Consider the following 19,528-nt stretch of genomic DNA (forward strand, 5'->3'; position numbering starts at 1 on the left):
TATGGGGTATCGCCGTACTCGGGAGAAATTGGGCTTCAAATTTTGGGGGGTATTTTCTGCTATTACCCTTTTTAAAATTGTAAAAATTTTGGGAAACCAAGCATTTTAGGTAAAAAAAAAATATATATTTTTTTACATATGCAAAAGTCGTGAAACACCTGTAGGGTATTAAGGTTCACATTACCCCTTGTTACGTTCCCCGAGGGGTCTAGTTTCCAAAATGGTATGCCATGTGTTTTTTTTTTTGCTGTTCTGGCACCATAGGGGCTTCCTAAATGCGGCATGCCCCCAGAGCAAAATTTGCTTTCAAAAAGCCAAATGTTACTCCTTCTCTTCTGAGACCAGTAGTGCGCCAGCAGAGCACTTTTCACCCCCATATGGGGTGTTTTCTGAATCGGGAGAAATTGGGCTTCAAATTTTGGGGGGTATTTTCCGCTATTACCCTTTTTAAAAATGTAAAATTTTTGGGAAACCAAGCATTTTAGGTAAAAAAAATATATATTTTTTTTACATATGCAAAAGTCGTGAATCACCTGTGGGGTATTAAGGTTCACTTTACCCCTTGTTACGTTCCCTGAGGGGTCTAGTTTCCAAAATGGTATGCCATGTTTTTTTTTTTTTTGCTGTCCTGGCACCATAGGGGCTTCCTAAATGCGGCATGCCCCCCAAAAACCATTTGTCGCTCCTTCCCTTCTGAGCCCTCTACTGCGCCCGCCGAACAATTAACATAGACATATGAGGTATGTGCTTACTCGAGAGAAATTGGGTTTCAAATACAAGTAAAAATTTTCTCCTTTTTATCCCTTGCAAAAATTCAAAAATTGGGTCTACAAGAACATGCGAGTGTAAAAAATGAAGATTTTGAATTTTCTCCTTCACTTTGCTGCTATTCCTGTGAAACACCTAAAGGGTTAATACACTTACTGAATTTTTTTTTAATACTTTAGGGGGTGTAGTTTTTATAATGGGGTCTTTTATGGGGTATTTCTAATATGAAGACCCTTCAAATCCACTTCAAAACTGAACTGGTCCCTGAAAAATAGTGAGTTTGAAAATTTTGTGAAAAATTTCAAAATTGCTGCTGAACTTTGAAGCCCTATGGTGTCTTCCAAAAGTAAAAACTCATAAATTTTATGATGCAAACATAAAGTAGACATATTGTATATGTGAACCCAAAAAAAATATATTTTGAATATCCATTTTCCTTACAAGCAGAGAGCTTCAAAGTTAGAAAAATGCAAAATTTTCATTTTTTTCATAAAATTTTGGGATTTTTCACCAAGAAAGGATGCAAGTTACCATAAAATTTTACCACTAAGTTAAAGTAGAATATGTCACGAAAAAACAATCTCGGAATCAGAATGATAACTAAAAGCATTCCAGAGTTATTAATGTTTAAAGTGACAGTGGTCAGAATTGCAAAAAACGCTCCGGTCCTTAAGGTATAAAATGGCCTGGTCCTTAAGGGGTTAAGGGCACAGTGTATGACAGTATTATATTCAGGGGGTACAGTGTGTGGCAGTATTATAATCAGTGAGTACAGTGTGTGACAGTATTATATTCAAGGGGTACAGTGTGTGGCAGTATTATAATCAGTGAGTACAGTGTGTGACAGTATTATATTAAGGGCACAGTGTATGACAGTATTATATTCAGGGGGTACAGTATGTGGCAGGGTTATAATAATTATTGTCTTCTTAGAGGATGAGGATCTGCTAACAAAGTGAGGAACCAATGAACATCACACACTGCAGAGAAGATGAAGCTGGAAGAAGTCCAGAAGACATCACTCAGGTCACTGATATCATTGTTAGAGATGTCGCGAATTGTTCGCCCGCGAACAGTTCCTGGCGAACTTGGCATGTTCCCGTTCGCATCGCCGGGCGAACATATGGGAAGTTCGATCCGCCCCCTATACTTTAACATTGCGGTAAACTTTGACCCTGTGAGTCAGAGTCAGCAGACACATTACAGCCAATCAGCAGCAGTCCCTCCCTTCCAGACCCTCCTACCTCCCGCACGGACGCCATTTTACCTTCATTCGGCATGCTGCAGGCTTAGAAAGTGGAAGGACAGAGAAGCTGCTCCTGCTGTAATAGGGAAAGCGATAGCTACATTGCTGCTAGGTGGTGTATTCAGGGTCCACTCTACTCCTAAAGCACTAGTCTAACATCTGCTTTAAGGACAGCACCCAAAAAAGCCCTTTTTAGGGCTCAAATATCAGTCCGTGTGTCTTGCAACAGCTGGAGGCACCCTGGTTGGGAGGGAACCGCTGGTTAATGGGGTACTCCAGTGTAAAACTTAATTTCCTTCAGGCAACTAACTACAGTATTAAAAGGGCTATAAGTTCAGTCCGTGTGTCTTGCAACTGCTGGAGGCACCCTGGTTGGGGACCTCTGCTTAAAAGGGGAACTCCGCTGTCAACCTTTTTGCTCATTGTCACACTAGTGCAAATCACATTTGGTGTGACAGTTGTTCAAAAAAATAAAATAAAATAAACCTTTTTTGACTGTGAAATAAAACCAGTCAGTTCACATCACAGTTGTGGTTTTTTTTGGCCTGCAGGGCTAATTGTGTCACCCTAGTGCAAATCACATTTGGTGTGATAGTTGTTCAAAATTTTTTTTTTTTAAATACCTTTTTTGGCTGTGAAATAAAACCAGTCAGTTCACGTCACAGTTGTAAGGTTTTTTTGCCTGCAGGGCTAATTGTGGCACTCTAGTGCAAATCACATTTGGTGTGACACTTGTGCAAATTTAAAAAAAAATACCTTTTGTGCCTGTGAAATAAAACCAGTCAGTTCACATCACAGTTGTGTGTTTTTTTGCCAGCAGGGCTAATTGTGTCACCCTAGTGCACATCATATGTGGGTTGACAGTTGTGTAAATTAGAAAAAAAAAAACTTTTTTGGCTGTGAAATAAAATCAGTCAGTTCACTTCACGCTTGGGAGTTTTTGGGCCTGCTGGGCTCATTGTCACACTAGTGCAAATCATATGTGGTGTGACCGTAGTGTAAATTTGAAAAAAAAAAATCCTTTTTTTGGCTGTGAAATAAAATCAGTAAGTTCACTTCACGCTTGGGAGTTTTTGGGCCTGCTGGGCTCATTGTCACACTAGTGCAAATCATATGTGGTGTGACAGTTGTGTAAATAAAAAAAAATACAATTTTGACTGTAATAGATTGAATAGCAGTTAGTTGTCTGCAAGCGTGTGTGTCAGGCCTACAGCGTCTACTCTACGTCTACGTCTGTCAAGGACATGTTTGAGCGTAAGATGCCAATGTCACCCCCCAGCCCAGCGTCAGACAGCTGGCTTGTCTGAACTCATAGCCCACCAGCTTTAAAAAAATGAATTTAAAATTTTTTAAAAAAAATTATAAAAAAAAAAAAATAGCAAAAATGTTTTTTTTAGCTATTGGGACACTGCAGTGGAAGGTACCCGGACAAAATTTCTTTGCACAAAAGGAAAGGAGGAGAAAAGACAATGGGGCGCTCCCTGTGTGGTATTTTATGGAAAAGTGAAAAATGAAAATACCCGCCAACGACACCTATGGTGGCGTACTGACCTTGAGTCGATAGTACACAATGGTGGTGAGAAGGAATGGCGACAGTCTGCTGCTCTCACCCCTTATTATTCCGTCTTCCCGAGGTGGACGGACAAGAATGCAAAGTAGGAGGAACTCCGGCTAGGACTACACAAATTTATGATTGTGGACCTGAGGAAGGCGCCAGCGAGCGCCGAAATGTGTTGTCCTGTTTTTACTTTCTTGACTTCTTTTCTCAATAAAAGTTAGTCCTGCATAAGTGCTGGCTCATACCGTTTCTTGACTTCAACCATCGCCATCCGACAGTAGCGCTCTCAACATACCCCCCATTTTTACTCCTCCTACTTTGCACAAAAGGCAATCCCCAACCGGTACTCGATTGTGCAACAGGAAGTAATGGCATGTCTGGCACACAGTGTTGGGGCAAGGGTCCATCTGACCACTGATTTCTGGTCTGCAAAGCATGGTCAGGGCAGGTATATCACCTACACTGCGCATTGGGTAAACCTGGTGACGCTGTGCAGGGTTGCCGTGGTGGATTTTGAATGAAGACGGGCCTCTTGAAGCTGATTGGTCGCTCGCTGTTGGATGGTATGGGGGCGACCAATCAGGAACGTGCCGGTCATGACTGTGTACAGTTACGCTGTCATAGGAAAACGTTGGTGAGGGGATGTCATCCAAACATGGGCAGGGGGATGGTAGGCTTAACTCTGATTGGCTGTTCGGGATGTCGAGTGAGCCAATCAGAGAGGGGACGTATGAGTTCAGGTTGCAAGTCTTTGCCGCTGGTGGCGGCAGGATGTCTTTCAAACCTTTCAGCCAATTGCTGCTGGGCAGGTCCAGGCGGCGACCAATCAGGTTAAAGACGTATAATTCCTCTTTGGGGGATTCCTAGAGGCATCGGCGGCAAATCTTTTTTGAAGAATTCGACCAATCGCTGCTGGGCAGGTCCGGGCGGCGACCAATCAGGGATGAGACGTGTATTTCCTCTTTGGAAAATTCCAAGAGGCATCGGCCGCAACTCTTTTTTGAAGAATCCGACCAATCACATTCCGTCTGGGTAAGGTGGCGACCAAGGATGACTTGCATGACTTATCCGCCACCAACTATGGTTCAAGTCGCAATGTTTTAGGGCACTTTCTGGCTGGGAAACAAACAGAATTTTTTCTGGCTGCTGCTACAGCACCGGCGGCAACAATACCAAATTTTTCAGCCATGTGTACATGCCTAATTTTTCTGGTACTCTCTGCAGACATCTCTGTCCATCATACCAGTGAGGCACTTGATTTGCGACAGCCCAACACGTTGTAATTCAACACTCCTAATGTTTGACCGCCTGCTCCAACGAGAAAAAGCTGTTAACGAATATTTGTATGACCGGGGTGCTAGGACATCATCTGCGGAGCTGGGAATTTTTTTGCCACGTTACTGGACGCTCATGCGCAATGCCTGTAGGCTCATGCGTCCTTTTGAGGAGGTGACAAACCTAGTCAGTCGCACCGAAGGCACCATCAGCGACATCATACCGTTTGTTTTCTTCCTGGAGCGTGCCCTGCGAACAGTGCTGGATCAGGCAGTAGATGAGCTTGAAGAGGAAGAGTTGTGGTCACCATCACCACCAGAAACAGCCTTATCAGCATCGCTTGCTGGACCTGCGGCAACGCTGGAAGAGGATTGTGAGGAAGAGGAGTCAGAGGAGGAATGTGGCTTTGAAGAGGAGGAGGAAGACCAAACACAACAGGCATCCCAGGGTGCTCATTGTCACCTATCTGGTTCCCGTGGTGTTGTACGTGGCTGGGGGGGAAGAAGATGATACCTTCCCTGACATCACTGAGGATGAGGAACGGGACATGAGTAGCTCGGCATCCAACCTTGAGCAAACTGGGTCTTTCATGCTGTCGTGCCTGTTGAGGGACCCTTTTATTTTGAAAAGGATTTTTTTGTGTTTTTCACCGTCCTGCATTATAGAGTCTTCTGGACTTTATGATAATTTAAAGGGGTATTCAAGGCCAAAACTTTTTTTTTATATATCAACTGGCTCCGGAAAGTTAAACAGATTTGTAAATTACTTCTATTAAAAAATCTTAATCCTTCCAATAGTTATTAGCTTCTCAAGTTGAGTTGCTGTTTTTTGTCTAACTGCTTTCTGATGACTCACATCCCGGGAGCTGTCCAGCTCCTATGGGGATATTCTTCCATCATGCACAGCTCCCGGAACGTGACATCATCATTGAGCAGTTAGACAGAAAACTTCAGAAGCTAATAAGTATTGGAAGGATTAAAATTTTTTAATAGAAGTAATTTACAAATCTGTTTAACTTTCCGGAGCCAGTTGATATATATATAAAAAAAGTTTTTGCCTGGAATACCCCTTTAACCCCTTAAGGACTCAGCCCATTTTGGCCTTAAGGACTCAGACAATTTAATTTTTACGTTTTCATTTTTTCCTCCTCGCCTTCTAAAAATCATAACTCTTTTATATTTTCATCCACAGACTAGTATGAGGGCTTATTTTTTGCGTGACCAGTTGTCCTTTGTAATGACATCACTCATTATATCATAAAATGTATGGCGCAACCAAAAAACACTATTTTTGTGGGGAAATTAAAACGAAAAACGCAATTTTGCTAATTTTGGAAGGTTTTGTTTTCACGCCGTATAATTTATGGTAAAATGACGTGTGTTCTTTATTCTGAGGGTCAATACGATTAAAATGATACCCATTATTATATACTTTTATATTATTGTTGCGCTTAAAAAAAATCACAAACTTTTTAACCAAATTAGTACGTTTATAATCCCTTTATTTTGATGACCTCTAACTTTTTTATTTTTCTGTATAAGTGGCGGTATGGGGGCTCATTTTTTGCGGCATGATCTGTACTTTTTTTTGATACCACATTTGCATATAAAAAACTTTTAATACACTTTTTATAATTTTTTTTTTAATAAAATGTATTAAAAAAGTAGGAATTTTGGACTTTTTTTATTTTTTTTCGTTCACGCCGTTCACCGTACGGGATCATTAACATTTTATTTTAATAGTTCGGACATTTACGCACGCGGCGATACCAAATATGTCTATAAAAAAGTTTTTTACGCTTTTTGGGGGTAAAATAGGAAAAAACGGACGTTTTACTTTTTTATTGGGGGAGGGGATTTTTCACTTTTTTTTTACTTTTACTTTTACATTTTTTTACATTTTTTTTTACACTTGAATAGTCCCCATAGGGGACTATTCATAGCAATACCATGATTGCTAATACTGATCTGTTCTATGTATAGGACATAGAACAGATCAGTATTATCGGTCATCTCCTGCTCTGGTCTGCTCGATCACAGACCAGAGCAGGAGACGCCGGGAGCCGCACGGAGGAAGGTGAGGGGACCTCCGTGCGGCGTTATGAATGATCGGATCCCCGCAGCAGTCCTGCGGGCGATCCGATCGTTCATTTAAATCGCGAACTCCCGCAGATGCCGGGATCTGTATTGATCCCGGCACCTGAGGGGTTAATGGCGGACGCCCGCGAGATCGCGGGCGTCGGCCATTGCCGGCGGGTCCCTGGCTGCGATCAGCAGCCGGGATCAGCCGCGCATGACACGGGCATCGCTCCGATGCCCGCGGTTATGCTTAGGACGTAAATGTACGTCCTGGTGCGTTAAGTACCACCTCACCAGGACGTACATTTACGTCCTGCGTCCTTAAGGGGTTAAGCCCTTAAGGACTCAGCCCATTTTGGCCTTAAGGACTCAGACAATTTAATTTTTACGTTTTAATTTTTTCCTCCTCGCCTTCTAAAAATCATAACTCTTTTATATTTTCATCCACAGACTAGTATGAGGGCTTGTTTTTTGCCCGACCAGTTTTCCTTTGTAATGACATCACTCATTATATCATAAAATGTATGGCGCAACCAAAAAACACTATTTTTGTGGGGAAATTAAAACGAAAAACGCAATTTTGCTAATTTTGGAAGGTTTTGTTTTCACGCCGTACAATTTATGGTAAAAGTGACGTGTGTTCTTTATTCTGAGGGTCAATACGATTAAAATGATACCCATTATTATATACTTTTATATTATTGTTGCGCTTAAAAAAAATCACAAACTTTTTAACCAAATTAGTACGTTTATAATCCCTTTATTTTGATGACCTCTAACTTTTTTATTTTTCCGTATAAGTGGCGGTATGGGGGCTCATTTTTTGCGCCATGATCTGTACTTTTTTTTTAAACCACATTTGCATATAAAAAACTTTTAATAAATTTTTTATAATTTTTTTTTATAAAATGTATTAAAAAAGTAGGAATTTTGGACTTTTTTTTTTTTTTTTCGTTCACGCCGTTCACCGTACGGGATCATTTTATTTTAATAGTTCGGACATTTACGCACGCGGCGATACCAAATATGTCTATAAAAAAAATTTTTTACGCTTTTTGGGGGTAAAATAGGAAAAAACGGACGTTTTACTTTTTTATTGGGGGAGGGGATTTTTCACTTTTTTTTTACTTTTACTTTTACATTTTTTTACATTTTTTTTTTACACTTGAATAGTCCCCATAGGGGACTATTCATAGCAATACCATGATTGCTAATACTGATCTGTTCTATGTATAGGACATAGAACAGATCAGTATTATCGGTCATCTCCTGCTCTGGTCTGCTCGATCACAGACCAGAGCAGGAGATGCCGGGAGCCGCACGGAGGAAGGAGAGGGGACCTCCGTGCGGCGTTATGAATGATCGGATCCCCGGCGATCCGATCGTTCATTTAGATCACGAACCGCCGCAGATGCCGGGATCTGTATTGATCCCGGCACCTGAGGGGTTAATGGCGGACGCCCGCGAGATCGCGGGCGTCGGCCATTGCCGGCGGGTCCCTGGCTGCGATCAGCAGCCGGGATCAGCCGCGCATGACACGGGCATCGCTCCGATGCCCGCGGTTATGCTTAGGACGTAAATGTACGTCCTGGTGCGTTAAGTACCACCTCACCAGGACGTACATTTACGTCCTGCGTCCTTAAGGGGGTTAAACTTGAATTTTCAAGAGTACTAACCATTACACAAAGGAACGCTTGTTGGGTGTGATTTTTTAACTTAAATTTTCAAAAGTAAAAGTTCTTTATTTGATGAAAAATTTTATTTAGGAAAGAATTTCTTTGTGTGTTTCTCCGTCCTGCATTATAGAGTCTTCTGGACTCTTGGATATGCGCTTGTTCTTATATTTCAGCTTTGTGTACATGCCTAATTTTTCTGGCCTCTGGTGCTGCACTTTTTCTGCTGCTGCAATTTTTCTGGCCGCTGCTTTCATCTTGATTTGATGAAAAATTTTATTTTGAAAAGGATTTCTTTGTGTTTTTCACCGTCCTACATTATAGAGTCTTCTGGACTTGCTGATAATTTAAACTTGAATTTTCCAGAGTACTAACCATTACACCAAGGAACGCTTGTTGCGTGTGATTTTTAAGCTTACATTTTCAAAAATAAAATACAGAGAGGGATGAACTCTGTTTCTTTATTTGATGAAAAATGTTATTTAGAAAATAATTTCTTTGTCTGTTTCTCCGTCCTGCATTATAGAGTCTTCTGGACTCTTGGATATGCGCTTGTTCTTATTTTTCAGCCATGTGTACATGCCTAATTTTTCTGACCTCTGGTGCTGCACTTTTTATGCTGCCGCAATTTTTCTGGGCGCTGCTACAGCTGCGGCTGCCACAATACCAAATTTTTGAGCCATGTGTACATGCCTAATTTTTCTGGTACTCTCTGCTGACATCTCTGTCCATTTTAGCAACCGTGCATATTAGATGTATGGTAAGGGTAGCATGGTGGCTCAGAGGTTAGCACTGCTGACTTGCAGCGCTGGGGCCTTGGGTTCAAATCCCACTATGTGCTGCCTAAAGGGGGGCTCTAACTATGCGCTGCCTAAAGGGGGGCTCTAACTATGTGCTGCCTAAAGGGGGGATCTAACTATGTGATGCCTAAAGGAGGCTAAAGCACGTTATTCCAAAGAATTTAGGAATAATAGGTGATTTATGCCCTTTATGGATTAAAACCAGACTCTGCATCAACTATGTAATTTTCCATGCGAGTTTTGCCATGGATCCCCCTCTGGCACGCCACAGTCCAGGTATTAGTTCCCTTGAAACAACTTTTAAATCCCTATTGTGGCCAGAAAGAGTCCCTGTGGGTTTTAAAATTCGCCTGCCAACTGAAGTCAATGGTGGTTCGCCCAGTTCGTGAACATTTACGGAAGTTCGTGTTCGCCGTTCGCGAACCGAAAATTTTATGTTCGCGACATCACTAATCATTGTGTATTTTCCTCACTATGTTCCATCACTGCTGGAGTCACTTGTAAGTTCTGCTGTAATGATGCGTGAAACTGTCCCCCAATCTGTGGCTCTCCAGCTGTTGCAAAACTATAATGGGATTTGGAGTTTTGCAACAGCTGGAGAATAATAATAATAATAATAAAAAGTGATAATAATTATTAATATTCAATTTTTCTTAAATGGAAAAGTACAACATAAATAAAAGTTGTCACCTGGTGTAGGTTGGTGGGGCCCTTGTTTTGTTGCTTGGCTTGTTTCATGCTCATTTATCATCTGTAGGTCTATTCCATACTCGTTTCTTTTCTCCGCATTATGCTCATTTTTGTTCTGCTATCAAATAAAAAAAAAGGCTGATATAATTATTATAACCTAGCAAACCTATGCTAAAGCAAATCTGTCACAATATATTGTTTTGTTTAGAGGCGAAGTATCATACAAAAAAAGGTATCCGCTTTCCGCAGGATAGGGGACACATTTTTCTTTAAATCGCAGGGGGTCTGACAGCTGGGGCCCCCCAGCAATCTCCTGTATGGAGACCCGGCTCTTCCCGCATCACAACCCTCTCGTTCACTGACAGCAAGCTAATATCTTGGAACATTGTGAGGAACTGAAACAGAGAGATTACATTTGTTTGTTGATCCGCAACCTTGAAGGTAGCGGATGGGGTGGGCAGTGAAGCAGCTGATTATATATACACACACCTACAATAGAGTTGTGCCACCCTAGGTGAGTGCACACATGTGGTAAGGTTATTGGGTCATAAGCAACCCTGAAATATTACACAACGGAGCGCCCCTCACCTATTTGCTTTCTTCTTCTTTTCTGTCAATAATAGAAGCAGTAAATGCTTGTTCAATTGAATATATTACTGCACATATTTGTAAGGCTATATTTACACCACTATTTTGCAATTCGGTTTCTGGATCCCGTGCCACATCCCATTCTACTTGAATGAGCCTGACAGGTAGTGACTCCAGTCAGCTCATTTTTGGACCGTTTCTGGTTTTGTTGCTGGACTGAAAACCGTGGTCTGCCCTGGTTTTCAGTCTGGCAATAAAACTGATACGAATAAAAAATGAGCTGACCGGAGTCACTATCTGACTCCATCCGGCTCATTCAAATGAGTGGGATGCAGCGTGGGATCCGGCAGCCAAGTTGCAAATTTGTGATGTGAATGCACCCTAAGTACATCACAGGTAAAATATGAGGCTGTTTAAGTTGTTTTCAGAAGAATTGTTGAGAACAAAGATCAGACTATACATTGAGCCACATACTGTAAGGATACTGTTTCTGTTGTTATCCAGCTTGTCAGTGTATGTGTAGGAAGACGACCCCTGCAGTAATGAAGAATCCGGCAGCTTCTTGTCTGTTGTTCTACTACTAGAAGCCTCCGATTGGATCTGATGAGACAGGAGTAAAGTAAAGATTTTCTATGTATCATTCACTTTCTTTTAATAAGATCACAATGAAACGTTATTGGTTCAAAATAACAATATTTAAATAGTCAGTTTCTGTAGCCAAACAATGAGACCTAAACAAAGGAGGGTTTTGCGGGACTCTTAGGAAAGGCCATCAACATATGAGTGATAAGTGTCCGGCCCGTCATTGTTTATTTAGGCACAGTGACATACAATCTAGTGTGACTGTGCCCGGTACTACACCTCAGCCCTTCCAAACTTCTGTATTGGCTCAAAGCACATGAATCTTCTGTGTATATTATGCCTTAAAAAACTATAATTGTAAATAGAATAAATGTATCTTTCTACAATAGCTATACTAATGTTTTGTATACACCTACCTGCATGTTTTGGTCAAATGTACCTTCATCTTCAGTGTTTTCATCCTGGTAATAATCAGATCTTGTGCTAGAGACTTCATTACCATTTTCTGGACCAGTTTCTGCAGAATACTGTTTGTCTTCCTGTTGTCATATAAAAATATGTATGTTATATTGGTACATAATGTTTTTAGGTTTCCCTGCTTTGTTCTGATGGCATCTGATCCCTTAATATACTATTCCTGGCGTGAATTGTATTATAGCCATAATATGGCTGTAAACAGGTTATGATTATCAGAAGAAATCCTTTCTATATACCCTATTAATAGATAGGTAAATCATAGAGAGGGAGTCTCAGTCTGTTAGCTACTGCAAAGAATAGCTTGAATGTTGAAAGAGGCTCAACTATATATTACAAGGTTGCCCAGTCACCTGAATGAGCACTATTAAAGGGGTATTCCAGGAAAAAAACCTTTTTTTACATATCAACTGGCTACAGAAAGTTAAACAGATTTGTAAATTACTTCTATTAAAAAAATCTTAATCCTTTCAGTACTTATGAGCTTCTGAATTTAAGGTTGTTCTTTTCCGTCTAAGTGCTCTCTGATGACACCTGTCTCGGGAACCGCCCAGTTAAGAAAAGGTTTTCTATGGGGATTTGCTTCTAAACTGGGCTGTTCCCGAGACAGGTGTCATCAGAGAGCACTTAGACAGAAAAGAACAAACTTAACTTCAGAACCTCATAAGTACTGAAAGGATTAAGATTTTTTAATAGAAGTAATTTACAAATCTGTTTAACTTTCTGGAGCCAGTTGATATATATAAAAAAGTTTTTCCTGGATAACCCCTTTAAAGATGCACAACACAAAGAGAAACATAGCCGCACATCCACCATTTGTATTTTGATCTACTTGCTTCTCAGGTTGTTAGTATACATTTTGATAAAAAAAGTACAAGCCCACTCGCCACGTCAATGCCACCTAGTCAGAGTGGGTCCCTAATCTAACACTGGCGTAGCACCGGGCGGCGACCACTGCCTCCGAGACACCATGCCCACAGGGGGAGCGACCCAGTGGCCAGGCAGCCCCACTGCTGTCCGACCAAGCCCCTGGCTTTGGGCCGCACCACCCCACAGACAAAGCATCACAGAAACAATGGCCGCCACAGAGAACCACACCAGTGTGAACACTTACCAAAATGTATACTAACAACCTGTTAGTTTTTTAAATTATGCTGAGAAGCAAGCAGATCAAATTACAAATGGTGGATGTGCGGCTTTGTTTCCCTTTTTGTGTTGTATATTTGTAGTCTCTCCCTTCTTCCATGGCCAGCACTCCACTCCACCCATTCGGCCCAGGCATTTTTAATTAACAGGAGACTGTATAGGGGTTTCCTCCTTACATTCTCTCAGCCCACTGGTAGGGAGCACATGGTAAGTGTTTACACTGGTGTGGTTCTCTGTGGTGGCCAGAGGTCACCGCCCGGTGTTACGCCAGTGTTGGGTTAGGGACCCACTCTGACTAGGTGGCCTTGACATGGCGAGTGGGCTTATACTTTTTGATTAAAATGTATACTAACAACCTGTTAGTTTTTTAAATTATGCTGAGAAGCAAGTAGATCAAAATACAAATGGTGGATGTGCGGCTATGTTTCTCTATTTTTGTTGTACTATTAAAGATGCCAATACACCTTATACTAAAGTTGGCCAAACTTGCTGAATGTTGGCTGAATGAACGTTTGGCCAACAGTTACTGAAATGTATGGCAGCCTTCCGAAGTGGTTGAATTTAAACAGGAGGGTATGCAGATAGGACAGCCCCTTTAAAAGGAATGCATAATGAAAAAATGACATTTAAATCAGGTTTTATTTAAAGTTTTTCACATTTAAACAGGTTACATAAGTACCTATCAATCAAGGCCCATAGGGCAGGCAGAAGCTACTGAGGACTGCCCTCATTACTTGTGGTTCAGGCAGCATGAAAGCGATGACAGGTACATTGTCTGGAAATGTGAAGCAGCTAGAAGGTCTTAAAAGCAGTACATGCCACATTCTAAAGAGTTTCAAATACAGATGCCAAAGTAAATTAAATCTACAAATCTGGAAAGGATTACAAGGCCATTGCTAAGGCTCTGGTACTCCACTAAATCTCAGTGAGAATCATTATCTGGGCAAAAATGGCATCCTTGGGAAAATGAGGGAGCTCTGTGCAGATGGCACAGAAAGAGGAGTGGTCAAGGGGCGGGACTTCATCAGTATGCACAATAGGGCACAACTAAACTAAAGCATGTAAGTGATATATTATCATCAATAAAGGCGTATTCTGACTTAAAATGACTTGTGCCATATCCACAGGATGAGTGTCAGATCACAGGGGTCCAACCACTGGGACCTTCCGCAACCTCCAGACTGAGGCCCTGTGTCTTTCTTATGAATAGAGCAGCATGTGCCCTGCCACTCCATTCATTCTCTATGCGAGCCTCTAAAGAAAGCCAAGCACTGTACACGGCTCTCTTTGGAAGCACCATAGATAATGACAGGGAAGCAGTGATGCACGTGCATGACTAGCCACTCCATTCATAACAAATACCCAATCTCACACTTTTCTCCTAACCTGTGGATAGGAAATAAGTAATTTTAAAGGAGTACTCCTGCATTTTAACACTTCTCACCTATTCACATGATAGGGGATAAATGTCTGATTTTCTGAACAGTGCCCCAGCCTTCCTTGTGCACGGTGTGGGGTTGAAATTACCCATAGAGATGAATGGAGGGGGTGTTTAGACCCCTCTCGGTGCATGAGGAGAACAGAAAAGGGCTCTTGCACAGTACTACAGTGGGATACTGCCAAGCATGGCCTCCGTCTCCACAAATTTTTACTGAAGATCACGCGGGCCTGAAACTTTGGACTTTAATGCTCCTCAGATAATCCCTTTAAGTGTACCAATATAGTAAAAATATAAAGAATTTGGTAAGGAGCTATTTTTTCCACAGCACTGTATGTGTAAATAGAGGCACCTGTTCTGGAGATCGTGTCCTTGAAAATCTTTCTTCTATGTCCTCTTCCCTTTGATGACTCTTTTCTTCAGTCAGTTTGTTCTTCTCGTCTTTCTTCTGCCTATGTCTGATGTTTTCCTTTTGTACTTCGTGATATTTTTCAGCAATTTTGTTTGGTCCAAATTCCTTAAAAAAGAAAATAGTTAGTGCCATATGAAGACTGGACCAATACAAGACTCTTTACATTAAAGTAAGAAATTGGGACATTATGTAAGATGAGTCTACATATGTAATTACAATTTAAACAAATATTTGTAGTCACAAACAATCTTCCAATGTAAATCCAATAATATCAATTATAAAAAAGAATTTATAATTATTGGGAAAACTTTTTGCCAAAGCAAAAGAAAAAAAAAGTCACTGTTGTTATTGTTTGGGTACTTACACAAATGAATGAATTGTATTTTGCTTGCATGACTGAATACTGGTCCTGATAAATATGAAAGTTGCAAACATCCAAACATCCATTTAGAGCTCATAATGATAGCAAGAGTCAAAGGGGTTACCCATCGAGCTCTTTAACTTACCTTCTACTGGTCCCAATCCTTCATCAGCATTCTGGTACCCAACACGTCACGCTGTGCTGAGCTTATTGGAGGCCGCAGCATTGTCCCACCATGGCCGGTGATAAGCTTAGCAGCAGTGTGATGTAATGTGCCCGGGCACCAGGAAGAGCCTGTTACATGACAATTCTGCTCAGTGTATTGCCGGGTCAAAGGAAACCAATATTGGCAGCACTGGGAGAGTTATAGTTTATTATATTTGTTGTTGCAGTCCGGCATAATAGAAAAATAAAAGTAAACACTGCATAACCTCTTTAAATTGTCTCTGTCATTTAACAAACCTTTTGACATGTCATCGATCATTAGAACGTATCACTCCCCAGCTTGCTGAAATATCCCTCCAGTTGCAGGAAACATCCCCCATAGACTTATAATGGAGCTCATCTCCTGCACCTGCACAGAGATCAGAGTGAGCCAGAGAGAAAAACGCATAACCATGCGCTTCTCCTCGCTCATTCTAATGATGGGTGAGGGTCTAAGCACCCAGACCCCGACCAATCAACATTTTTCACATGTCTTTGTGACATTTAAGTAGTTTTGTTGAATGACAGGGACACCTTAAAAGGGTTAGATTTTAAGTGATCATCAATGCACTGAATAGGTGATAACTAACTGATCACAAGAAAAGAGGTATTTTGTCTCCCAAATGTTCAGAAGTCCTATAGAGGCTGAATGGAGTAGTGGTCGAGCATACACACTGCCACTTCTTTCCCCCAAGGAAACAGGCCTTCTGTTCTATGAGCCAGAATGCTGAGCCGCTAGCAACCAGCAGCCCTCGCTCTGATAGACTTGGTCTATCCAAGTATTATAATAAATACTACATGATTGCAACAAATTCCGGCAAGTTCAGCTGTGTGGTGGATCTATGGCCTCTACTGAATATAAAAGAAGAATCCAATGATCGTTCCAACCACAACAAAGTCATCATTTATCAGTGTCTGATTATCAGTGTCTGAATAACATCGCAGTAATACACGAATCACAGCAGTTGCCTTATAATAGTGACTAAAAGGCTATGTGTGCACACAGTATTTTTACACTGAAAAATTGCATTTTAAGAAAATATTTATATTTTTTAGGCTTTTTTTGTTGTAGTACAGCAAAGACTATAGCTCCCCCCACAAAAAAAGATGGACACTTGTCGTTAAGGGCCCTTGCACACTACAGAATTTACCAACAGAATTATGTTTTGAAATTTCTCTAGGAAATTTTGGTTTCTGTCAATGGGATTTTACTGCACAGTGCACACTACAGAATTTCCCAACAGAATTACGTTTTGAAATCTCTCTAGGAAATTTTGGTTTCTGTCAATGGGATTTCGCTCAACAGTGCACACTACAGAATTTCAATGGTTTAGTTGTCTTCACTGAAATTTATCTGCAGAAAGAGTTTCATCCTTTTGGTGGAATACAGAGTGAAAGGCATTGCTGGCTATGGGGATCAGCAATGCGCGCGTGGTCCTAGTATTGACTGATTCCATAGTGTGCATATACTCTAAAAGAGCCAGAACAATGCTTTCAAAATAGTACTTGGCACAGTGTCTTGTACTTACATCTAGTTGTGGTGGGAAAGCAGAATCAAGTTGAATGATCTCTGGTGTTGTGCAGTAAGTTCTGCCATTAGTCTCAGGTTGTGATTTATGGTGCTGGTAAGACTAACTGCTTCTGCAGGCTCATATAGCCATAGACTAGGGGAAGAAAAGTGTAGTAAAGGGCACGCTGCACTACAAGCTTTAATGGCAACCTGTCATCACTTTTTTATGCTGCCTGAACTACAAGTCAACAGGGCAGCCCTTGGCAGCTTTCTTGGTACAGAGAAAGATTTATCAGTCAAGGACAGTGAGGAAAGGCTAACAGGGACCTCCCCCATGACTTCTGGTTCAGGCTGCATTAAAGTGATGACAGGTTCCTTGCAGTTTATTGGCCAGTGGGCTGTAGGTCCCCACTAATTCTGACACTGTTCAATTAGTTCTGACAGTGTGAGACTGTGTAGGGAGAGGGGAATAGTAATTCCTAGTTGTCCAGGAGGAATAAAAGAGAATTGTAAGAAAAGATGCTTTAGCAGTGTTATTTCGTTAGGAATACAAGTCTATACCGAAAGAGATATTTCAGGAGAAGGGACAGCTCCTCTCCAAGTATCTGCACGATATAGATAGGATTGATTGTTGTCACATATAATAAACACTTTATTTTATTATTATTTTTTTTGTTATTCCACATAGAAAAAACTGTCTCAGCCGTTTTTCTATACCCTATATTGTATTCTGTTACCATCATTCATTTAAACATGCACAGGTATTTTGCACAAAAAGTTGTATGACTAAAAATAATGTGTCCCTTTCTTTAGTCAGAAAAGCCTATGATGTTAAACACTTCTGTCCCAAAAGAACAAAAACATTCCAGTAGTGATACCTCTATTGGCTAACAAAAAAAAAAAAAAGATATTTGAGAGCTCTTAGCGGACTCGAATTCTGCACTATGCCAGATGATATAATTCTCCATTTTAAACAAAGGCTTCCAGAGTAAAAAGACACAGTAGTGCACCTATATAAGCTAAACCAGACAACATGAAACCGAAGGACTTCAAGGCTTGAATACTTTGCAAGGTAGTAAATATTCAGAAAGTGCATTCATAAATAGTGCATAGTCTCCCAGCAGGGTGCCAGATCATACAGCAGATGAGAGAGGATCTCACAGCTCAGAGGTGTCTGCCTGGGTTCTTCCGTATGCTCTTTCATCCACAGCTTCACACTACTTATTTTACTGCAATGGCCAAAGTGCTAGCGAACAGGGGGAGTAGACAAAGCAGTGGTACTGTGACTTAGGAAAAAAGTCAAAAGTCACAAAACTCTTTCTAAAACTTTTAAATTCAGATAAATTCTTATATACGTTTATACACTGCATTTAAAAACTTTTTTCTCACAGTGTTTTTTATTGTGCAAAAGTAAAAAAAAAAAACTTAAATTATTATCTAATCATAATGGTGTCAATTTATTTTTGCCACATAAAAATACCAAAAACCTAGTGGGAATGTTGAATTTTTTCCATCCCCTCCTCCCCCCACCCCACCCCACTCCCAAGGATTTATTCTGATGCCATATTGGGGTCGGGAAGGATTTTTCCCTCTGTCGTGGGGCAATTGGCATTAGTTTCATGTTTTTTTTTTTTTACTTTTTTACCTTTCTCTGGATCAACACAGTAGGGTTTTAGGTTACATTTGATGGACTCTTGTATTTTTTTTTAACCCTACAAACTAAGTAACTATGTTACTATGAGAAATATCATGAATTTCAGCAGGATAGGGGATATGTTTTAGATCACAGGGGGCTCGACCGCTGGGGCCCAGCTCTCAGGGAATGGAGCATGTTGACCCATGCACGAAGTGGCAGCCAACACTCCCCCTCCATATATCTCTATGGGAGAACAAAAGAGAGCCGAACGGCATTCCCATAGAGATATATGGGAGAGAGCCAGGGCCCCATACAGGAGATCGCAGGGGGTCCCGTTGGTTGGACCCCCGCAATCTAAAACATATCCCCTATCTTGTGGACAGGGTATACATTTTTGTTCATGCTATATCTCCTTTAAAAGGTAATTGATAACTTATATGTACCCCAAAATGGTGTAATCTTGAAAAAAAAAAAAAAAAAGCCATCCTGGTTTTTAAATAGTCTTTGTCATTTCAAACCACTACCCTCCATTTCATAACCTATGTAATTTCTAACATATTTGTAAATCACTTTATTTACTAAAAATGACTACTGAAAAACAGCCCTAAAGTCTTGGCCACTAGATGTCTTCCTTCCTTGCATTTTCCTGTCCACCATGCAGGATAAATAATGTGTTAATTATGATATATTGTATTTTTTGTATTGTCTTTTTTTTTTTTAACTAATAATATACATTTTAACCTGTCAGGAAATCCGCCGCTACAAGCAGACACACATGAACCTGCCAGTTCCCGCGCACAGTGTACTCACAATCATCGTGGCCACTCCCCCTGTTCCCTGAGCTAGGCTGAGAGTGGCCACGATGACCATGAGTACACTTTGCATGCGCACGGCAACTTGCAGGTCCATGTGTGTCTGCTGGCAGGCACAGCAGGAGGCACACTATTGGGTTGGGTCATTGGCGGGTTCGCAGTGTGTAAAATACACTGCTGATCAGGGGTGGACTGACAACAATCGGGGCCCCCGGACCAAAAAAAGGCAAGGGCCCCTTCTAGGCTCTGCAGCTTGTCAATCTTCTGCCACGCCAAT

The 19,528-nt window shown here is 41.1% G+C and overlaps 1 protein-coding gene across 4 annotated transcripts in view; it reads right to left on the bottom strand.

Moving 5' to 3' along the window:
* Positions 1–19,528, bottom strand: part of KIAA2012 (KIAA2012 ortholog) — a 230,504-nt gene that overhangs the window by 32,157 nt on the left and 178,819 nt on the right. For 3 of the 4 annotated variants that reach the window (XM_056535330.1, XM_056535328.1, XM_056535331.1), the window contains 4 exons: positions 14,669–14,833; positions 11,675–11,797; positions 11,151–11,276; positions 10,089–10,206 (listed from right to left, as the gene is read on the bottom strand). In XM_056535330.1, the coding sequence (XP_056391305.1) occupies positions 10,089–10,206; positions 11,151–11,276; positions 11,675–11,797; positions 14,669–14,833 (532 nt within the window). The remainder of the gene's footprint in view (positions 1–10,088; positions 10,207–11,150; positions 11,277–11,674; positions 11,798–14,668; positions 14,834–19,528) is intronic. The other variant, XM_056535329.1, reaches the window with a different exon arrangement.

This window comes from Hyla sarda, chromosome 8 (genome assembly GCF_029499605.1).
Source record: "Hyla sarda isolate aHylSar1 chromosome 8, aHylSar1.hap1, whole genome shotgun sequence".
NCBI classification, from domain to species: Eukaryota; Metazoa; Chordata; class Amphibia; order Anura; family Hylidae; genus Hyla; species Hyla sarda.